Source organism: Heptranchias perlo, chromosome 4, assembly GCF_035084215.1.
Source record: "Heptranchias perlo isolate sHepPer1 chromosome 4, sHepPer1.hap1, whole genome shotgun sequence".
Lineage (NCBI taxonomy): Eukaryota > Metazoa > Chordata > Chondrichthyes > Hexanchiformes > Hexanchidae > Heptranchias > Heptranchias perlo.
Genome location: NC_090328.1, coordinates 93,636,698 through 93,657,816, shown reverse-complemented (window position 1 = coordinate 93,657,816; position 21,119 = coordinate 93,636,698). Strand labels below are relative to the sequence as shown.

Genomic DNA, 21,119 nt, shown 5'->3' with positions numbered 1-21,119 from the left:
GCATTAATTATATGATTGCTCTCAGAGCAAAGAGAGAAACACTAACCCTGTCAAAGTAAGTGAGCCTGTGCAGTAATGGTATTTTTATGATTTAAAGGATTAGCACAACTTAAAATAAAAGCTTTTGCACAAAGAGTAGAAACAAGAATCTGTTTTATGCATTTTAGGATTCAGTAACACTGTTAAAAGTCTGCTAATAGCATCTTCCTCCAATTCTCCAAGACTAAGCCATCTTGCGGCACTTAGCACTCTGAGACCACCCACACTGATGTACATACAAAAACCACATGTGTGAGGAATGTCTGCTGTTAATGGAAATCAATATCAGTATTACGACCCTATTATACGCACAGGCTGACTCTCAGACAAGATCACTTGTTTCATCTTTTGGGTACCTTTGGCTAGTTTTATGTGGTTGCATGTAAACACAATTTACTGTGCTGGTTTCCTTATCAGATGTAGCTCGACTCTAACAGAGAATAATGTTTGTTTAATACCATATCGTGTATTCCACTATATCTGATATGCTAGAAGGTAAAGACAACATGAACACAATGATAATAGGATGAAAAGGGTCTCTTTCTCGTGCTTTCCTCAGTTAGGTTAATGTAAAGGTTGCTTTCCCTCCTTATAAAGTGAAGCCAACAATCTGCTGCCACAATAATGTGCTCTTACTTCAGGGAACAAACCAAAAGCTAAAAGACATTTTTTCTGGATTTACCTCAGAATTTAAGTTTCATATATTAAATAATCAAGGGCATCTACTTCCTTCAGAGAAGCTAAACGTTTGTTTTTATAATTAAACTTAAAGGCATCTATTATGTACCTCGCTGCCATCCAGCTTACATTGGGACTTTTGAGTGACCAGAACTATGTTCAGTCTGGGTACCAGACAGAACTTTGTGGTGTTTCTAGTACTGCCAGCCAACTCGCATCTTTCAATCCCAATCATGCAGGCTAGGGGCAAGAATAGCAGATTGATGATTCTCTCTCCCTGCCACCCTCACTGTTACCGGGAGATAAGTGGAAGAAATCAAAAACTCATGTCAGCATTTATATTTCCATGACACAGGTAAGAAAGCCAAGTCCAGAGGTGTGATTTACCTTGGTGATGGCGGGTTGGGGGGGTGGGGGAAGGTTTACAATGCTAAATTGATTCCAGAGTAAAGTCCATACCAGATTTATTCTGGTGTAAATGTGTACATCAAATATTTCCATTGTGGCAGCTTTCAGGGGTGTGAATCTAATGCCATGGTAATGTTTAGAGATCGGATTGAACCCAAAAATTACCCAAAGTCCACTCACTGAAACATATAGCATATCGGGCTGATTTATACTTTTTAAATGTAAACAGGGCCACCCTCAGGAGTTGGTTTTGTGCCAAGCCTACTATAATTTACCAGTGGAACTTTACTAAATCCCCTCTCTAAACATTAAACGCTTGCCTCGTATTCAATCCATTCTCCTTGCTATCCATTATTGCCGCTGGTCTTCTTAATAGCCCAATTATTATTTCAATAATAAATAATTGTTTTGCTATATGGACATATAAAGCATTTGTACATATGTGTGGACATGGATTAGAAATAATAATTCTGGACTGTGACACTGATTCATCATACAATTAAGAATTTTTTTTATACATCCAGTTTTGCTGTGGTAGTATTCTCAGTTTGAAAACAAGTGCAAATTTAAAATAATTTTCCTTCCCTTTGGGGTTAATTTTGTTCTCTCTTCTTTTCCCTTTTGTAATACATCAGGGTTCGTACTGTAGATTTGGAGCACACTAGCGACTGAAAACATCTCGGGGACTGCTGCCAATGCCACACTGTACCACGACAGAAGAGGGTGCTCAAGTGCAACTCCTAAGGAACCCTACTGATTTTCCTTTTGCTCGGTGCTGTGTCTGACAATTCAATGTGAGCAGCTTTGCCATCTGGTGGGTGTAAAACTAGAGCCTGCCGGTTCATGGCACCGGGCATTAATGCATCAGACTATCATGCCACTCAGCTGCCCAAAGTTGCAAACATTTTCAAAAACAAGTTGTAAAATACGTAAATTCATTCGCAAGTGATGGCTATTGCCACCTTTCATTCAGTTCAACAAACTGTGGAATTTCTGTTTAAGCTTATGTACAATAGTTAAACCATTTCTTTGTGTTTTTGAGTCACAGTTGAATGTGTTTAACTCAAAGTATTCCCGACTAATAACGTTAGGAACAAATTTTGGTTTTGCTGTTTAGCACATTCACATGGGCAATAAAATATATTTGTGTGGTTTAGGGAACATAAGGATGAATTTCCATGGGAGTTATCCTGATCGTCTGCCGTAACTTCAGCAGATGAACCATGGCAAACCCTGCCAAACCCTGCACATTGCCACAAAGGGAAACATTTGACATACATATTTATACCACTAAATTTACATCAGAATGAATCTGGTATGGACTTTACTCTGGAATCAATTTATCATTGTAAACCCTTCTCCCATTAACATCATAATTCACACCTCTGGACATGGGTTTCACACCTGTATCACATCAGTTTTCACTGGTTATTATAGCTCTTCCACCAAAGTTATGGTAGCTGAGCAGGAAAATCCATGTGGAAACTCACCCCTATGGTCTAACTTCTGGAACCTGGTTTTAAATCCAGTCCAAACTGCCGAATGCAAGGGTCCTACTTGAAAGCAGTTGGGATACTTTCAACCCAGTTCCCAGTAAGCATGGGCCCACAGCATGAATTCACCATTTGATTGGCATTAAATTGGGAATCTTACTCAGAGAGGCCACAGGATGGCTAATGTGAGAAGTGGAAAACATAATACATTGGTGCAGTAAGGAATGCTGAGGCTGAGGAAAGGGAGCCTCATTCTCCTTCCAACTGTTATAAATGACTTGGAAGTGCTTGACGCTGATACTGGGTCCCTAAGGTTGAAAGTGTTCCACTGTCCATCACTAACGCCTTGCTGAGCACAAAATTTCACAAGAATTTTTTTTATGGTTAAGCAGATTTCTGCACAAGGTGGAAGATGCTGATGGGATAACTATTTGCCGTTTTTTGACAATTGGGAATCTACCAGCTGCTTTTTAATTGACAAGATGGGAATTGCCAGTTGTTTTGCCTTATTGGAGAAATAAATTGCACCTTAAGTTCCTAGCTGACTGACAGAGCTAGTACAAGGGATTGGTACTGTCACCTTGTTTAACATTATTGGCTTTGGTGGTGATGTAGGCAATTTATTTCCCCTATCTGATTTTTTTTCTTCATTAGGCAGGTCAAGTGTTGTATTAATACTCGGGAGGGACTGTTTCTTCTGTGCATTATTTCTAGTGAAATCTTAAGTGTGTTTGAAAAGTATGTGTTTATAATTTGTCTGCAAATAGCAAGCAGAGGAAGTCTCTTTCCCTCCCCCCATCCTTTGCTTCTTTATTGCTTGTTCTGTTTACATTATCCTTTATATTGCAAATTACTGGTACATTCTGCTGTGAGATCTGGTACATTTCTTACATTATATTAACTCTAAGCAAGCTTTTTTTTTTAAATGCAGCATGTTCTATTACTTTCTACCTATTGGTATCCTGTTGCTTTGTAAGCACAAATGTAGTTTACCAATTTTCCCTTGCACTAGCATATTGCCCTTGATGGGATAACTATCAAATCCTGGACAGCAGTAGAATTGATTTTACCCACAAGTGCACATAAAGGAATGTTCCTTGTAACAACAACTCTAATTTCTCCAAATGGTATCCAAAAAAAAAATCACATTTCTATAGCTGACCTTGGCTCAGTTGGTAGTGCGATTGCTTACAAGCTCTTTTCACATCCTCAGGATGTCCCAAAACACTTTCCAGCCAATGATTCACTTCTGCAATGTAATCACTTATTATGTAGGCAAATACAACAAGTCAATTTGTGTACAGCAAAGTCCCGTACACAGCAAATGAGACCAATGACCAATTAATAAGTTTTTAAGTGTAGAGGGCTGAATGTTGTTCAGGACGTAAGGGAGAACTCCCTGTTCTTCTTTGAATAGTGCCATGGGATCGTTTACATCCAGCTGAACAGGCAGCAGCACATTAGTTTAACGTTTCATCTGGAAGATGACACTTCCAACAATGCAGCACTCCATCATTACTCCGGTGAAGTGTCAACTCCTGGAATGGGAGCTTGAACCTACAACCTTTTGATGCAGAGGTAACCATCCTACCAACAGTGCCAAGCTGACGTAACAATAACGTGCACTTACTTAGCATCATTAAAGTAGAACATATCCCAAGGTACTGATGGGAGTACGCACATTGTAGCAATTACACGCCAAGATCTCTCGTGTGTTGTTTTTGTTATTCTTTGACGGGAATGCTCTGGAGGGTCTGGAAATAAAAACAGTTCATTTTTACCCTACCAATACGAACGATTATTCTGACATAACAGAAAAATGAATGGATGCTGAGCTGTGGAGGAGAGAATGAGGGGTTTCCAAAAAACTGGTTAATAAATGGATGTTTAGAATGTTTTTAAATGTGGCGAGAGAAATGGAGAAGTGGGGGGCTTTAGGGAGGGAGTTCCAAAGAATAGAGCTGAGGCAGCTGAATGGTTGGCCACCAGTGGTGGGGCAAATGGAGGGCAGAATGCACAAAAGGCTGGAATTGAAGGATTGAAGGAATGTAAGGCTGGAAGAAGTCTTGAGCACATTGGGGTGATGGTGCCAATTACCAATGCTCCTTAGGTGCTATGTGTGTCTTTAACCTACTGGGTATTCGAGGCACTTATTCCATAAATTGCTAAGAACCTGGAAGGGGGGGCGGGGGGGATAAAAAAAGAGGTGCAATGGCCCAGAATTTGCTGGCAAAATAACGGCAAGTTTAATGCGCTTGCTGTTATTAGTATATAAATAACCCAGCAATTTGTGGTGAGGAAGATATACACTGTGAATTGCGAATCGCCAGAAATTGCTGGCCGATTTGCACCACTCCGCCGTTAGTCTCGTGATAACAGGAGGTCGCCGTCAACCTCTCGATGGGTGTCAAGAAATTGCTGCTTTTGCGCTAAAACAAACTAAACTCACCACAGAAAGTTAGGGCTGGTACTTAACAACGTAAGGGCCCTTTTAATGACGAGATTTATATTCCTGCAATGCCACTCAACCTCTCCGGTCCAGAAAGGGAACAATTGAAACTGCGGAGTCTCACTCCTGCAGGTAGTAAATTGTTCCTAGAGGTTTTTAAAATTTGTAATGTTTTAATTTTTTTTTCTTACTTTTACTTTCTGTCTCCTTTTTCTCTCTCAATCCAATCTTTCTTTCCTTCTCTATTTCTTGTTCTGTATCTAATTTGACTCGAATTCACCTTATATCCTTCTCAATCATTCCTCCGTTTCTTTCTCTATCCTTAAATCTCATTGGTTAAAGAGATGGACTGTTGACCCTGTCGTTCACAAAGTCCTAGATACCCCGCTGACCTCACTGCGCCGATATCAGTTCGCTCTTCCAGCAATTTGCGGCACAAAACCTTTTCGAGCTAAAGGGTGAGCAAAAAAAAACAAACGGGGATGCTCCGCTCCAGCAAATTCTGGACTATTATCACATGCCTGCCGTTATTCAAGGGCTGTTGGTGCCTTTCAAGCACCACCATGTTCTTTTTTGGAAATGTTATTGCCTCGAGGCACAAAGACCCATCTCAAGAATTGGCCAGCAAACACAGAACAACTGGTCATTCATCTATTTGTGGGATGTAAGCACAAAATGGCTGCCGCATTTACATTTTAACAACAAAGTGATTCATTGTATGTGATGTGCTTTGGGACATTTCTGAGATTAGTGAAAAGATTTTGTATAGATGTACATTTCTTTCTTAAGACTGAAAACTCACAGAAGTCACCTTGTATAGCTTATATATGACCTGTCCATATTGACATCATCAATAAAAACCACTGAGCTGAAACAAGACCAAAAGGGAGGAAACATGTACATCCTTATTCAAAGAAACAGGAGTTGCTATGGTAACATTCCCTTATTCTTTAGGTTGGGTCTTCCACACACAGATAATTCCCAAAGCATTGTTAATTTAGGAGTCATACTAAATGTCAGCTTAGCTCCGTGGTAGCACTCTTGCCTCTGAAGCAGAAAATCATGGTTTCAATCCATAATACAGGATGTGAGTACCTAACCTAGGCTCATACCTCAGTACACTACTGAGGGAGTGCTCCCTTGTTGTAAGTGTCACCTTTTGGACGAGATGTTGAACTCAGTTTCCATCCGCCTGCTCCAATGGATGTAAAAAGATCCTGTGGCACTATACAAAAAAGAGCAGGGGAGCTCTTTGATTATCCTGGGTAATATTTATCCCTCAACCAACACCACAAAAGAGAGATTATCGGGTTATTTATCTCAGTGCTCTTTGTCGGACCTTGCTGTGTGCAAATTGGCTGTCACATTTGCCTACATAACAGTGACTACTCTTGAAAAGTAATTAATGGGATGTTCTGAGGACATGAAAGGCACTATGTATATATATATTCTTTAAATATTTGCAAATTCTTGACTGCTCCAAAAGCAAGAAATGGAAAGGGTTCTATGGTGTGAAAAAAAACAAATTATTTACAGGTGGCTGAAGCAAGTTCTGAGATGGCTTTCCCAGAATACCCTTTAGTGTGGGGAACACGTACACATGATTGAAAAGAATGCCAGATTATGCAGCTGCCCTAATTACTTCTTTCAGTGTAATTATTCTGCCCAGAGACCTACATTTACTAACCAAAGCCCTACTTCCACAGCCTTGATATACTGATGGATCAATTTGAATTCGTTCAAAACAAGGAAATCTTTTCGAAGGAGATAACTTTGAAATATGAAGACAAATTTTAAGAATTGGTGCTATCCCACTGAGCTTTGCATATCCCAAATTCATGAGAGAAACGTAGTTACTAATAATCATGTGGATTTTAAATTCCTCTTAATGCCAGGCTAAATGTTTTCTCCATTCATAGTCAATGGTCAGAAAACAGTACCATCAAGAGAATTTTATCCCAAAGCAGTAAACAACATTCCAAAATAAGACAAAGGTCTGCCTAGAAATGATGACAAGTGCACCTGAAGGGAGTAATTTTTCCCCAACAGTCAGCCTCACCCAGCCATATGACGAGATGAAATCTGTCATATCTAAAAGATGTCTGGCAGAGTCTCCTACTTGCAAACCTGCCAGTACTGGTAAGGTAGCAACACAGTAGCCCAGGCAGAGAGGCAACTTCTTTAGCAATTTTATATTTTTTGAGCTGGCTGAAGAACTGTCCCAGGTAGCATCTGGGGATGGAGAAACTACAGTTCTGATATGTGCCAGTCATTGTTGCTTTATTGCTGTTGGACTACCCAAAATACATCCTCTTGTTTGTCTCCACGGTATCCCCTGCAAGGCCACTTTGTATGAAGTCTTCTTCGTGTTCGCTGTCTCCATATGCGATGTCCTGTCATTAGGTGTCAAGAACCAATTAAGTTGGAAAGATATGAATACCATCCAGGAGCAGCAGAACAATCTTTAGGCCATTAACACATTGCTTATGTGGGGAATAGTATATGATGCTTCTCATATACTATTTCTTAAAGACAGACTTCAAAGAGATTTCTAATTCAACAGAAAAAGATACCCTCATAATCCAGAGACCCTCCTGTGGTCTTTAGTTTCTTATTAGCCGTACCTCTATTTGTAAAAGAGGAAGAAAGGAGCTCCTTAAGAAAATAGTGTTAAGTATTTACTATTAGTTTCATCAAGAACATGCTGAGATATGCTTTATTTTAAAGTCAATGCGTTTTGTTTAAAATGCAAGTTTGATTATTGTACTGTTAGCATATTGCTAATCGTTCTGCTCATGTATTATTTTTATCTGTAAATAAATCCAGATAAATAGTTTTACCCTGCACTCAGTGACCTGTTGTTTTTCTGCCTTTTGAGGTGATGGCAGAATTTGGTAGGCATCCAGATTTTCCAGTAAACAATTCACTAGTTAATCATTAGACCTGGATTATGCTAACCCATATACCTCAGAGAATAAAAACACAAGTTTCGATTTGTAAGAGATTCAATCTACTTACAGAAACTACAGTCTAGCCGTGAACTTGAGAAATAGCCGGAACAATCACAGTAACATCAATCTCATTATTTTAATCTTCTAAAGAGTCCTGAATAACATTATTGTCTGACTGTTACACTCACTCCATATCAGAAACCTGTTTGGTAAGTAACCACTGAGGATACCAATAGGCTTTCTTGGTTAAGTAGAGACATTGGGCTCGAATTTAGCAGGCCTGCGGGTTCCCAGCGGGTGGTCCTCCGGGAGCATGGAAAACGCGGACGGCTAATCGTGTGCGTCCCCCACGCGATCGCGGGATAATTGAACTGATTAAGCCCTGCTTCCGGGTTCTGCGCTCCCCAGCTGCGTGCCGGCCGGCTGCGCATGCGCAGTACCGTCGACGCGATGTAGGAGCTCCAGTTAAAGGGGCAGTCTCCCAAAGCCCCTCCTGCAACAAGCAAGCGGTTTGAGACGATGGCTCAGCAAAGGGGAAAGGCTGCGCCCCGTTTTTCAGACCTGGCACTGCAGCTGATGCTGAAGAGCGTGAGGAGGAGGAGGGAAACGCTCTTCCCAGAAGATGGACGCAAGTTTCCTGCCGCCGCAACCAGGAAGGCATGGGCAGAGGTGGCGGCGGAGGTGAGCAGCAGGGGCAACACCCCAAGGACTTGGGAGCAGTGCCGCAAGCGCTTCAATGACCTGACTAGGTCTGGCAAGGTGAGTACACCAACGCACCCTCCCACATCCCGTCCCCACCATCACGCCAAACAGATCACAACCCCTCCTGCACAGCCACCACTGCGCTCCATCAGCAATCCTCACAGCCACTCATTCACCATCCTCGCCGTGCACGCAAGTACCCACCGTCCCTGACCCCACCCGAACACTACCACACACCCCAATCCCCATGCAATGGGATGGGCACGTGGCCCACGCATCCTCCCATCCATCCGCGCCACGCTCAACCCAACCACACCGATGCTCGATGCGTCTCACGATGCAATACGCACCCACTCACACATCTGTGCTTTGCCTTCACAGGAGAAGAGAAGCAAGAACAATAGGGAAAGGGCACGCACCGGAGGTGCGCCGCAAGTGGTGGAGGTCACCGACGCCGAGGTGGAGGCGCTCGACCTCGCCCGCACGCGACATTGCCTGTCGGTGGCCGATGGCGAGTGTGTCGCTGCCGAAACGGCCGGTAAGGGAAAGCTGACACTCAACACCCATGATCGCGAGTTACCGTATCATCACCTGCCATCAGGCGCACTGTCAAGTTGGTCCACATGCCTCAAAGTGCCCTCTGTTCTCTTGCAGGTCCGTCTTTGTGTGAAGCGATCGTGGAGGGCGATTCCTCAGAGGACATGGCGGTCTCTGAGGGTGCATCGTCACATCAGAGCCAACCATCCACCAGCGCAGAGACACGCACCTCGGTGGGTCCCCCTCGCCAACTCGTTGGGGTAGCACTTGGTGAGTCACCGCGCACGAGTGAGCATGAGCAGACCCTGGTGGCAGGGGCAGCCGCGGAGGGTCCGCGACGGAGGGAGCACTCATCTCCAGGCTCTGCTCAGCCGGACCCAGATGCTGAACCCAGGGGGCCACCAGTGAAAAGGAGAGTCGTCGAGGGGCACCAGCTAATTGCTGAGGTACTGGCAGAGGTGCCGCGCGCATTGTCCACAATAGCGCAGGCAATGGAGGAGTCCAACTCCTGCATGTGGGCATTGGTGGTGCAGGCACAGGAGGGTACCGGCGACACAGTGTCGCGGGTAGGTGCGGGACTGTCTGCGGTGGAGGACAGGCTGGCCTCCCTCGAGCGTCATGCACAGCTCCAGATCGAGTCCATGCAGGCCCTGACAACGTCTGTACGGATTCAGGGTGAGCAACATTCCGACGCCATCAAGAGGCTGAGGGATACACTAGGGGTGGCCTTGCAAGGCCTCACATATGCCATCCAAACTGCCGTCCAGCAGGGTGGAAGGGGTGATGTGGGCCGAGGCCAAGAGAGGGATGATGGTGACCGGGGACATGGAAGCGGGGACGCTTCTCAAGGCGCCCCCACGTCCCACCCGTCGCCCACCTCTCAACCAGTACCCGCAATGGTGCCTCCTCTCCAGGTGGCCGAGTCTGCCCCTGCCCCGGTGCAGGAGGAGCAGTCTGTGGAGGTGCCATCACGGGCACCGAAACCCAGGGGCCGTCCGCCAAAAGCATCTACCCGGTCAAGGCAAGAACACGAGCAACCTGCCACTACCTCTGCTGGAGCCACAGGGGTAGCACCACGTAGGGGTTCCCGGAAAAGAATTGCAAAGGCCTTATAATCACAAAGGGAATACACCAGGGTGTTTATTAATTTGTACTTTTTTTTCATATAATGTCACATTCGAGATATTAAATACTCTATTCTCACCACTCCTGCCACCTCTCGTCCATTCTTCCGCGGCTTGTGCAATAGGTGCGTTCCGTGGAGGCCATCATGACGGCGAACACCTGCTGCCACCCATTGGGCACACTGCTGTGGGTGCAGGATTACTGGCAGCACTCTTCAGTGGAGGGGGCTGGTATGGCCGCTCGCATGTGCAGGTGAGGAGATGCGAGCGCCTCGCAGTGTCTGACTCTAGGAGAACAGTTGACGTATGAGTGCCTCCCTGGCCCGGCGACCATCCCGGTGAGTCGCGGCTCGGCGCATGGGTCGTCCAACATCCTCTGGCGCGTCCTCCTCCTCCGCCTCCTCCTCCTCCGCCTCCTCCTCCTCGCCCTCGCCTTCCTCAATGTGGGTGGCGGGTGTGGATGGGGCCTCCTCCAGCGGCACCCCCCTCTGTTGGGCCATGTTGTGCAGGGCACAGCAGACAACTATGATTCGTCCCACTCTGAATGGTGTGTATTGGAGCGCTCCCCCAGAATGATCAAGGCACCTGAAGCGCATCTTGAGAAGCCCTATGGTCTGCTCAATTGTAGACCTGGTAGCAGTGTGGCTGTCATTGTACCGACACTCCGGCTCGGTGATGGGGTTCCTCAGAGGTGTCATGAGCCACGTGTGGAGGGGATACCCCTTGTCGCCGAGGAGCCAGCCGTTGCCGGCGTTGGGTGCCTGCAGGATGGGCGGGACGGCGGACTCCCTGAGGACGAAGGCATCGTGGCAGCTGCCGGGGTATCTGGCGCACACGTGTAGGAATCTCTGGCGGTGGTCACAGATGAGCTGGGCGTTCATGGAGTGATACCCCTTCCTGTTGATGAACAGCCCTGGCTCATGCGGAGGTGCCCGTATTGCGATGTGGGTGCAGTCGATTACACCCTGCACCCGTGGGAAGCCGGCCATGGCATGGAATCCAACCGCCCTCTCCATCTGGCTGCGCTCGTCCATGGCGAAGTTGATGTAGTGCGAGGCCCTGCGGAACAACCCATCGGTGACCTGCCTTATGCACTTATGTGCAGAGGACTGACAGACCCCGGTGATGTCCCCGGTGGCACCCTGGAAGGAACCGGATGCGAAGAAGTTGAGGGCAGTGGTGACTTTGACGGCGACAGGTAGGAAGATGCTGCTTGGTCCATCAGGGAGCAGCTCGTCGTTAAGGAGGCTGCAGATGTCGGCGACTACCTGGCAATTGACTCTGAGCCTCCGTATGCACTGCTCCTCGGAGAGGTCCATGAAGCTGAGCCTCGCTCTGTACACCCTGTGCGGAGGGTAGTGCCTCCTGCGACGCATCTCTCTCTGCGGTTGCCCTCCCTCCTGCTGTGCAGGTGGGTGTGCCGCAGCACCGTGTTGGGGGGCCCCACGTCTCCGAGGCGGACGGCGTGGACTGCGAGGCTGCTGGGGCTGGTCATCCTGTTCGTCCTCCGACGATGTCAACGCACCACCCATCTGGCAGGTGTTGGTCTGAGGGGTTGTGCAGGGTAGGTGGGTGGGTCCTCGGACTGGGGCTGCGGTTTCGTGTCGGTCTGTCCTCTGGCTTGGCGGGGGGTGGTGGAGGGCAGGGGTTGCCCTATGTGACGTGGTGGCCTCCTGCGTGGGTGAGGGCTCTCCCCCGTGGAGCGCACCTTGGCACCTGCCACAGGCTGCTGGCTGCAACACGCCTGGTTGGAAAGGGACTGTTTCCCCCAGTGTGTGAAACTCACTGCCTTGAACCTAAAATCCCACACTTCCTCTTTTGACAGCTGCTTCAGCTCATTAACTGACCACAACGAGCAAGGTAAGTACTCTCAAGTGGAACCCCGCTGGCTTTAATTGCCTGCGGGATTCCCACCAGCGGGGCTTGCGCGCGCAGCCCCGCACGTCAGCGCGGTACCCGGAAGTGGCCGGGATTTCGTCGCAATCCGGTCACGTGACCGGATATCGGGATTTTCGGGGCCACCCCGCTGGGAACCCGCCCGAAACGCGATCGCAAAATCGAGCCCATTAAATCTGCTTGTTCTATAATATAAACACGAATAGCCCCAATGTCCAGCTCTTGTTGGCTAAAGGAGGAGTTGATGTCAGATTCTTACAATTAAATTAAGAAAGTGATTCATCAGCAAGTAGGAAGGGTGGCTCAGTACCCAGGTCAAAGCTCAATACCCAGATCCAAGGAAAAGGCTTATGATTTCAAGATGGACTGCAAGTTAGGCAAGGAAGAGGGTTCCTGAGGCAAAGGAAGTTAGTATGGAGACAATGCAAAAGGCGCTATTTCTGGTCATTGACACCAAAAGCACTTCTGTCCTCTTACTGAGTTAGCAAGAACAGATCTGAAGACCAGTGTTCAAATCTCAACTCAATGACATCTGCAACAGTCACCAAAATGGGGTAATTTCCCCCATACACATGGATTTGGAATCACCTATCAGAACCCAACTATGCCAAAATATCAGTGCCAGGTGGCACTGAGGCAAAAAAAAAACTGGAAAACAAAACCTATCAAGGTTTCTAAGAAAAGCAGGACTTCAGATTTTGTGGCTACTGACATGTGTGTCTTTTAGGGCCTTTGTCAGAATATACTCCTTGGTGTGGGCATTTGACTCCAAGAACAACCACCTATGCTGGTAGGTAATGCACTAGATCTTTATTTGGTGCATTCCCAGAACTAAAAGTCACCTCTAAAGATGTCCCAACATGTGAGAAGGAATACTATGGACAGAATCTGGATGGTTGAGCCCTTGAGTTTACTTTGAGACTCCCTGGACTTATCTTGACGTATCCATACCATTTTAAGGTGGTTTCATACTTATGAGATTGTCTATTCAAACTCAAGAATAAGGGCAAGGCAGGCACTTGCTTTTACACACACTAGCATTTCGCTCCCCAGATTCCCTCTAAACTTTCCAACTTCTGGGGGTAGAAACTGGTAGGCATTGCACCCGTTTTTAGCCGTAAAATAGGCACAAAGCTTACCAATTTAGCAGTGGAAGTGCCTGTGCCCAATTTGCACAGGCGTTGGGCACATACACACTATGACTTACGGTAAATATTTTTGCACCAGTGCAAATGGTTAACAAGGAGGGAGTTCCAGGAAAGGCCAGGGTATCACCAATATTGTCAGCTAAGTGGGAAAACTAGCTTTCCATATAGTAAAACCCTGGGTATTTTGCATGATCACTTGTGAAAATAATAGTCTCAGATTCTTGTGGATAGTCCCCAAATCGATGGTTTGGAGTTTGAGGTATGGTTGCCAATTAGAAAGGAAACGATAGGTGGTCATTCCTTGTGATCAAGGAAAATCAGGTGCGCAGTACTTAACTAATGTTGAGCTGCAAAAGGGTGGTATGTAGAAATCTAAATGGGTTATGAAAGGTTTGCTTTTGATGTCACATAAAAAGTTACAAATGTAACAATCTTTCTGGCTGTGAACATTCCATAATGGGGGTGGGGGGAAAAGTCCAGCAATGTCAAAAGTGCACTGTTCACTTGTGTGTATGAGCAGCCCATCTGCAGATAAAATCTAAATGGTCAATCAAATGCAAGTGCTCAAATAGGTTACCATTTTTACTTTTGCTGTTGGTCTCTGGAGCCACAGAGTTAAACTATTTTACAACAAGGGTTTCAGTGTCTGACAGGATGGCCTTCACGTCATGGGGCTTTGACGGCATACCCATTTCAGAAAATGTAAATTAAATACTTTTTCATCTGTTGGATTAATTGGCTGGAATGGATAGGTAGTTCCGGTGTTTCTTTCTAGGGCCACAGTCCAGAACAGTGACTTATTGAAAGGCCGTTCTTGCAGAGGTACCTTAAAGCAACTACTTGTGCATTCTTTTTAAAAAAAATACTTTTACATTATTTCTGTAAAATTGTTTGACATCTCTTCCTCTGTATACAAATATCTATCTCATCGAGAGTAATATTCCAGAGCTGGCAGGGTATGAATTGATATCCAGAAATCAATAGAATACTGGTTCTGCTGAGGGTCACAACTGAGATAGGTCACTCGTAAGCGGCCTCTTAACCACAGTATCACTATCACCGATTAAGCCCAGCAGTAGCGCCATCTTTCACTCAATCACAGAACCTAAACTGAAAGAAATTACAAAGGGATTTCCTAATTCACCATATTAAGGGCACTGTATTATGAATGTATATAATGAATAAGTGTTAGATACTGCATATTAAGAAATTCAGTTTTAATTTAATATTCTCTGATACAGAGTAAAATGCATGTAGCTATTTTAAGGGGAAAAAAGTCACAATCTAATAGCTACAGACATGACCGGCATGTAGCCTAAAGAAACTAGATGCCTCAGAAGAAACTATAAGAGTATTAGGAAATATGTACACAAGTGTCAATTATTTGAAAAAAAATTTATTTTGTACTCTGGATACAAAAATTAGATGGAAAAGCTAATGCAAAAAAATTGTTTCAGGAGTGTAACACACTTGTTCTAATTAAATATTGTGGCAAACTCAACATTGCAGCAAATATTTCTTGGGGTTGAAGCCTGAAATTTGGGTAAATTCATACTTACTTTACATGTTTTTTTGCAAAGAATTTTAATTTAGACTGTGGTGTCCCACATTTGCACAGTACAGTAGACAGTTAATATATTGGTTCATTTCTATCTTGATTTGCTTACAAAATAATATGTTGGCTGATTTAAACCATAAATGTTCTATTACCGTGTATTTTTCCTTTGAGGCAACCAATCTGAAGCCAATCCCTTTTTCCTAAGCCACTCTGTGTAGAGTCCTGCTAAAAAGGCAACAGCTTTCACTGAATTGCCTTTTTGAACATCTTGACATATGGAATATATGTAACTAAAGAATAGGACTGGATGGAATTGCAGGACAGATTCTCATTCAAATCTGGTAAAATAGCTTTGAAAATTTAAAATGAGTTGTACCACAAAATTTAGCCACAACAATTAAGATGGACCAAGCAACTACATTAAATTAAAGGGACTCACAAAGTACCAAGTTAAACTTCTGAAGACTGCTAGAAATTCTTTTACCTAGAACGAACATTCTTGGGTTTTACCACTGACACGACAAAATCAAAGAATAATGGCAATTGAAAACACACACTGAACATCACATACATGAAAATGAAACAAATTTTCCCCTCTTTTTTAAAAAAAGCAGTCTGGTTCTTCTGATATGAATTGCACATTAAAAGTATACTAACAAGGTAACATTTCAAGTAACGGACACAATGACTTCTGAACCTCGTTATCATTGGAAAGTACACTTGTTCTGTTGGAAGCGGTTTCAGAATCTTCAGTAATAAAAAAAGTACTAAAAAATTCATCCCGTCTTTGGACTGAAAGTAACAGTTAAGGTCTCCTCAAAAAGACTCCATTGAAACATGGTTTTACTGCAACGTACTTGCTAAAGAAATATTTATTTTTAAGAAATATAATTTTAATATCCAAAGGATGGACAAATAAGCACGCACATTTTACCAGAATGGTAAAGATGGCAAAAACAGATTTGGCAGTGAAGGGAGCATTTCAAATAAATAATTAATCCCAAATTAAGAATTTTCTACAACAAACTTACAGAAAATTGGGAACAGAATATTTTAGACAATCCCACATAGAGCCTTCTTTTTTAAAAAAAAACATAATTTAAATACATCTGATATGCCAAAAGCTTTAAACTAGTGATCAACCAGCCTGGTTTAGACCAGTTTTCCTCCGTACTTCATCGGTTAGCTCTGTGAGCCTTCAGATGTATTTACATTTCACCTAGTCTGTGGAGCTGAGCAACAGGAGGGTGTGCACATGGACCAAAAAACTGAACAAGAATTTTAAGAATATGAAGAAGGGCCACTGTGAGTAAAACATTACCATGATGCAACTGTACTTATGGGTGACTAACATTGCGTATTTTTAAAGGAAAAAGCTGCAGAATACTTTAAAAGGGCAGGGAAAATGACACTACAAAATCCTTTGCTGTTTCCCGTAAAAGGTTTGAATCAAATCTGGAAGAAATAAAAAAAATCGTGATTGTGCAGACAATATCCCTCCCAGTATCAGTACAGATCTGAAATTTGTATTGGTCGATCACTAATTAAAACATATCAATGCTGGTAACATTTCTGAGAACAGTGCACAGTAATAGATTTTAAAGCACTACAGTTCAATTACTAAGGCTAGAACATTTTGTGTAGTCACATAGTGTCCCTATGATCGCAGTTAGTTTACAAAGAAAACAAAAAAAAATTGTTGGAGATAAAATTCACCAGACTTCTGGCGACCGATTCCTACTGCATTCGTAAGCCTTGGTCATAAATGTGACCTGAGTGCTCAATGTCTGGTAGTGTTGTTCCAAAGATCCAAGATATTTTTCATGAATGTACTTTTTCAATAAATAGATAGATCAGTTACATACTAAGGCAGTGTTGCACATGCATCATTCGCCATGTGGACTTGAACACCACGCAGATACACACTACCGCAGAGATCCACGAAGAGCAAGTATCCAGGGGGTGGGAGGTAAAGGAGGAGATGGACCTCAAAGTCCAACACTTCCAGAACATTCCTCAGGCTGATAAGGATCTGTTGAATCTCTCGGCATTTTCCCCACAGCAACACGTTCAGGGGTGAGAAGCATGACTGGCTGGAAAAAAGCTGCAGTAAGTAGCACAATAGAGCTAGTCGTATGGGTTGCATCACTAAAAGTTCGAGTCTCCAGCTTGTAAGAGATGCAGCCGGGGATCGGTGTCCTCATGACGTTCCAGAGGTCTCCAGGTAACTCTGTAGTTTTCGGACTGTGGTTTTATCCAGTGAGCAAAGGTCAAAGTCAAATGTTGTGTTTGTGATGTGAAAATGTCCAGTTTCTTCTATAAGGTTAACAATCTAAAGACAGATTAGCAGAAAATTAGCTGACTTTCTATGCCATGTATTACTTACAACAGAGCTGCAAATGTGGATTTCAATCATGGAATCTTTAGTCCCAATCATACATCAGCATATAGATGGAATAATGTTAAATTTTAACTATAGCGAGAAGACAAATAATTAAAGTAGTATAGATACGGAGAGAATTTGGTGGATAATTTAATTTCATATTTGTGCCAATTTAGCCAGTGGGCAAAGTGGAATGATTAATCAAATTACCTTCAAATCTTTTGCTCCATCCTTATTCTGTCCTAGCCTGCACCTTTCATTCCTGAGACTCTGGGTAACTGCTTGTTCTTTGCTCCCCTCTAATCTGCCACCAAGAGCCAATCTTTTATCCAATATACACTGAAATTCTCTTCTAAAATTTTTTTTTTTTTTTTTTCTTCTCTTCTAAAAAATTACTTTACCTCCTTTGCTCCCTTCCTGTTTTTAAGTGACCTTTTTCTTCAGTTGTGCTTTTGGTCTCTACTGCACCCCCCCCCCCCCTCCCCACACAACCAATTCCTGTTCAGTGCAGATATTCATCTACGTGAGCAGTGCTACATCATGCAAGCTATCATGAGGGGATACTTAGTTTTCCCCTTTCTGGCCTATTGTTGCCAACTTATTTTTTATTCAGATGTGAACAGAAAGTGCACATAGCTAGCAAATCAAAGAAAAAAAAAATCCAGAGAATCACTACTTTTCTTTGAGAAGCAGTTTTTTTTCCCCCCGAGGACGTCCTGGGTTTCCAGTACTAGGCAATCTAGCCTATTTATATGGTGGGGCAGACGTCATAGCATCAGGTGCAACAATGTAGATTTGTGCAGTTTGTAAGTCGCCAACTGCAACTTCATTTCTCCATGCTAGACCTTCCTAGAAATCCAGGCAGGAAATTGGACATGAATTTAGATTTGAGGTTAGGATGAGATCAGCCACGATCTTATTGAATGGCGGAGCAGGCTCGAGGGGCCGATTGGCCTACTCCTGCTCCTATTTCTTATGTTCTTATGTAAATAGAATCCTTTTTAGAAGACTATTTGAAAAACAAAATCCTTGACTTTGATTTCCAATTCAATCAGATGGACAATTTTTTTGTACAAGTACCAGATTCTGTTGTTTCAGAGCATATTATTAACACATCGGGATAATTATTCAAGGGATTGGAATAGGTCCAGGGATTTAAAAATCTGAAACGGTATATTATGCTGCACAGTACTGAATATATTAAAGTGGAGGGGGGAAAAATGTTTGTGTTATAACAAATCAAATAGTTACTGGATAGAATCCCTTTAAATCCGATCTAGCCTCTAGTAGAGTGTAAAATCAAATCCAGGCAAAATGATTTTAAATACAATCATTCAGCCCATTCTGAGGCAGGAGTTAATGACTCAAGTTGAAAGCAGCTAGCTGTACAATGACTACAGACTAGAATTACATAGAATTTACAGCAGAGGCAGGCCATTCGGCCCAACGGTGTATGCTCCACACGAGCTATCTCCCACTATATTTACTTCACTTCACCCTATCAACATATCCTTCTATTCCTTTCTGCCGTATGTACTTATCTAGCTTTCCCTTAAATGCATCTGTTATTCACCTCAACCACTCCATGTGGTACCGAGTTCCACATTCTCACCACTCCAGGCGAGAATTCAATCAGTTTTTTTTTTGGACCTTCTCTACAATTTTGAAGTTGATTCATCTGATGATATAACGGCTAACTTTATAAATGCACACTACCAGTAGTGAGCCTAGTCTGTTAGCATATCAGGAAATCACAGGCATGACTGTCCATAATTTTTCCATTCTTCATCATTTTAAAATCAGCCCTGTAAAATAAATTGTAGCAAACAGCAGTGTAACCTGGAAGGTACCTTCAATTACATGCTGTATCTTCTGATACATATCCAGGGGAAATAGGTTTCTGATATCTTCTGTTGAGTTACAAGACTGTATAATCAATGTCCCTAATCATCCAGTGAGTAAATGACCATGTGTACTGGGTGTTAGAACTAAAAGGTTCCAGGTTTCATTCCAACAAGGGCTGTAATGAGGATACTATACAATTCGCCTCAAGTGACCTGAACACTTCATTTTAAAAACATCTACACAATTGGAGAATGTACTAGGCTATTTACTCACTAAACAAAGTTGTGGTGCTCAGAATTTATATCTTCAACATTCTGGAAGGAAAAAAAAAATCTACCACAACTTTCTCCAACCAGTAAGATATCCCAGGTTTAGAATACTGTTCGAGATTTGAGTTTTTCGAGGTTACCTTCTCAGCTTCAATGGGTTAAATGTCAGTCACTCACATTTGCACTATGAGTGCTTTACTTTTATGAGAATTGACTCACAGTATCTTGTATCTATTTATATGAGAGTGTAACTCAAAAACAGAACAACATCCCCTTGTGATGGTGAACATACAAAGCAACAGTTATGATCAGATTCACGTAGTTCAAATTAGTAAAACTAATCTTCACGTAATGATACAAAATAAAGAACATGCCAAGCAACCCCACATCAGCGGGTGTCTTACTTGACTTACAGAAGGGGTTTTATAACTGATCCTCCAGCATTTCTGGCTTTGTGCCTGCCTCAGCTTCTTCTTTAACAAAACCTGACTTCTGACCTCTTGCCTGTCCCCACAGAAAGTTGGGACTTGGTTCCTCTTGCACCCTCTACCATGGAAATTAGTTTTAGGCAAAGCTCAACAAGAAGGGACAACACCCCCCGCCACCAATGGTGTGAATGTTTGATGGCAGCCCCTGAGATGGGATACCATCTTCTCTATTATATGCAATCGTCCTGGTCAACACTGTGTGTGGCTTTAATACATATTCGGCAAAAGCGTGCAGCCTTCATTTTTAAACACGTGAATATCTACTTTGTTTTAAAGCCCAACACTTGAGTAATTTTTTTCTTAAATCCTTTGTGGAAAAATGGTCAAAAAATCCTGAAATGTGACATTTTCTTTAAATGGTACATAATTGAAGAGTATTGCAATTTTGTCTCAAAGCCTAGACTTAACAGTTTTTTAAAAAATTACTTGTACATAGTGATTCATGGTTAACTCTTCTTTATTGGTAAATAGGAACCAGAGTAGATGGGAGTGGAACCCCCCCCACATATTTCAAAAACCTTAGATGGCAATAATGACAATTGTGTAGACTTTTCTTGAAATGTGCCAATCTGGTCCAATGATAGGTCGTTGAAGAATTCTGCAGTAGATTGTGTGCTACTTCCATGTAAAAAAAATATTACCTTCCTTCTTGATCACTGACAAAATATGCAATGGAGCGAGAGCGCGGGAGCTGAGGGACGAGAGCGAGAGCTAGAGAGCGAGAGAGCTAGAGAGAGAGAGAGCACGAGCGCAACAGAGAGAGCGAGTGAGCACGAGAGCGAGAGCGAGAGCGAGAGAGAAAAATAGGAGATGGATGTGATGTTGGCCCTAAAATTATTTCTGTGTATTAAAAGTTTGCCCACGGCTCCCTCTATCTCAGAGATGCTGAGTGTTAAAGTCCATTCCCGAGCAGCACTCTCTCAGCATGATTGAATCTTCATGCCCTGCAACGACCTCTGCTTTTGTTGCTGATTATTAATCCCATAACCTGGATCAATGATGGGTTATTTCCCAAAAGTTAGAACTTTTACATAAGGGATGAGATATTTGATACAGACTTAGAATCCAAGACAGATAGATTTTAGGCAAAAAGTCAAACCCAATGACTCTCTCCTGATGTTTCTTGGCTGCTTTTCCCTGATGGGACTGAG

General features: G+C 43.3%; 2 protein-coding genes across 6 annotated transcripts in view; one reads left to right on the top strand and one right to left on the bottom strand.

Annotated features, from left to right (window-relative positions):
* The window catches only part of mllt3 (MLLT3 super elongation complex subunit), a 208,545-nt gene that overhangs the window by 35,058 nt on the left and 152,368 nt on the right, over positions 1–21,119 (bottom strand). For 4 of the 5 annotated variants that reach the window (XM_067983308.1, XM_067983310.1, XM_067983312.1 and 1 more), the window contains one exon: positions 14,806–17,315. The exons of the other annotated variant lie outside the window; for it this stretch is intronic. In XM_067983308.1, the coding sequence (XP_067839409.1) occupies positions 17,184–17,315 (132 nt within the window). In that variant the 3' untranslated portion in view covers positions 14,806–17,183. Of the gene's footprint in view, positions 1–14,805; positions 17,316–21,119 lie in introns of those variants that run through there. 5 annotated transcript variants of the gene reach the window in all.
* Positions 8,096–10,426, top strand: LOC137320555 (uncharacterized). The gene is made up of 3 exons (XM_067982238.1): positions 8,096–8,227; positions 9,102–9,258; positions 9,375–10,426. The coding sequence occupies exon 3, from the start codon at positions 9,422–9,424 to the stop codon at positions 10,370–10,372; it is 951 nt and encodes a 316-aa protein (XP_067838339.1). The 5' UTR covers positions 8,096–8,227; positions 9,102–9,258; positions 9,375–9,421; the 3' UTR covers positions 10,373–10,426.

What these genes read in the sequence shown, in the direction of transcription:
- LOC137320555 (XM_067982238.1), top strand. Translation starts at nt 9,422, where the DNA reads ATGGCGGTCTCTGAGGGTGCATCGTCACATCAGAGCCAACCATCCACC.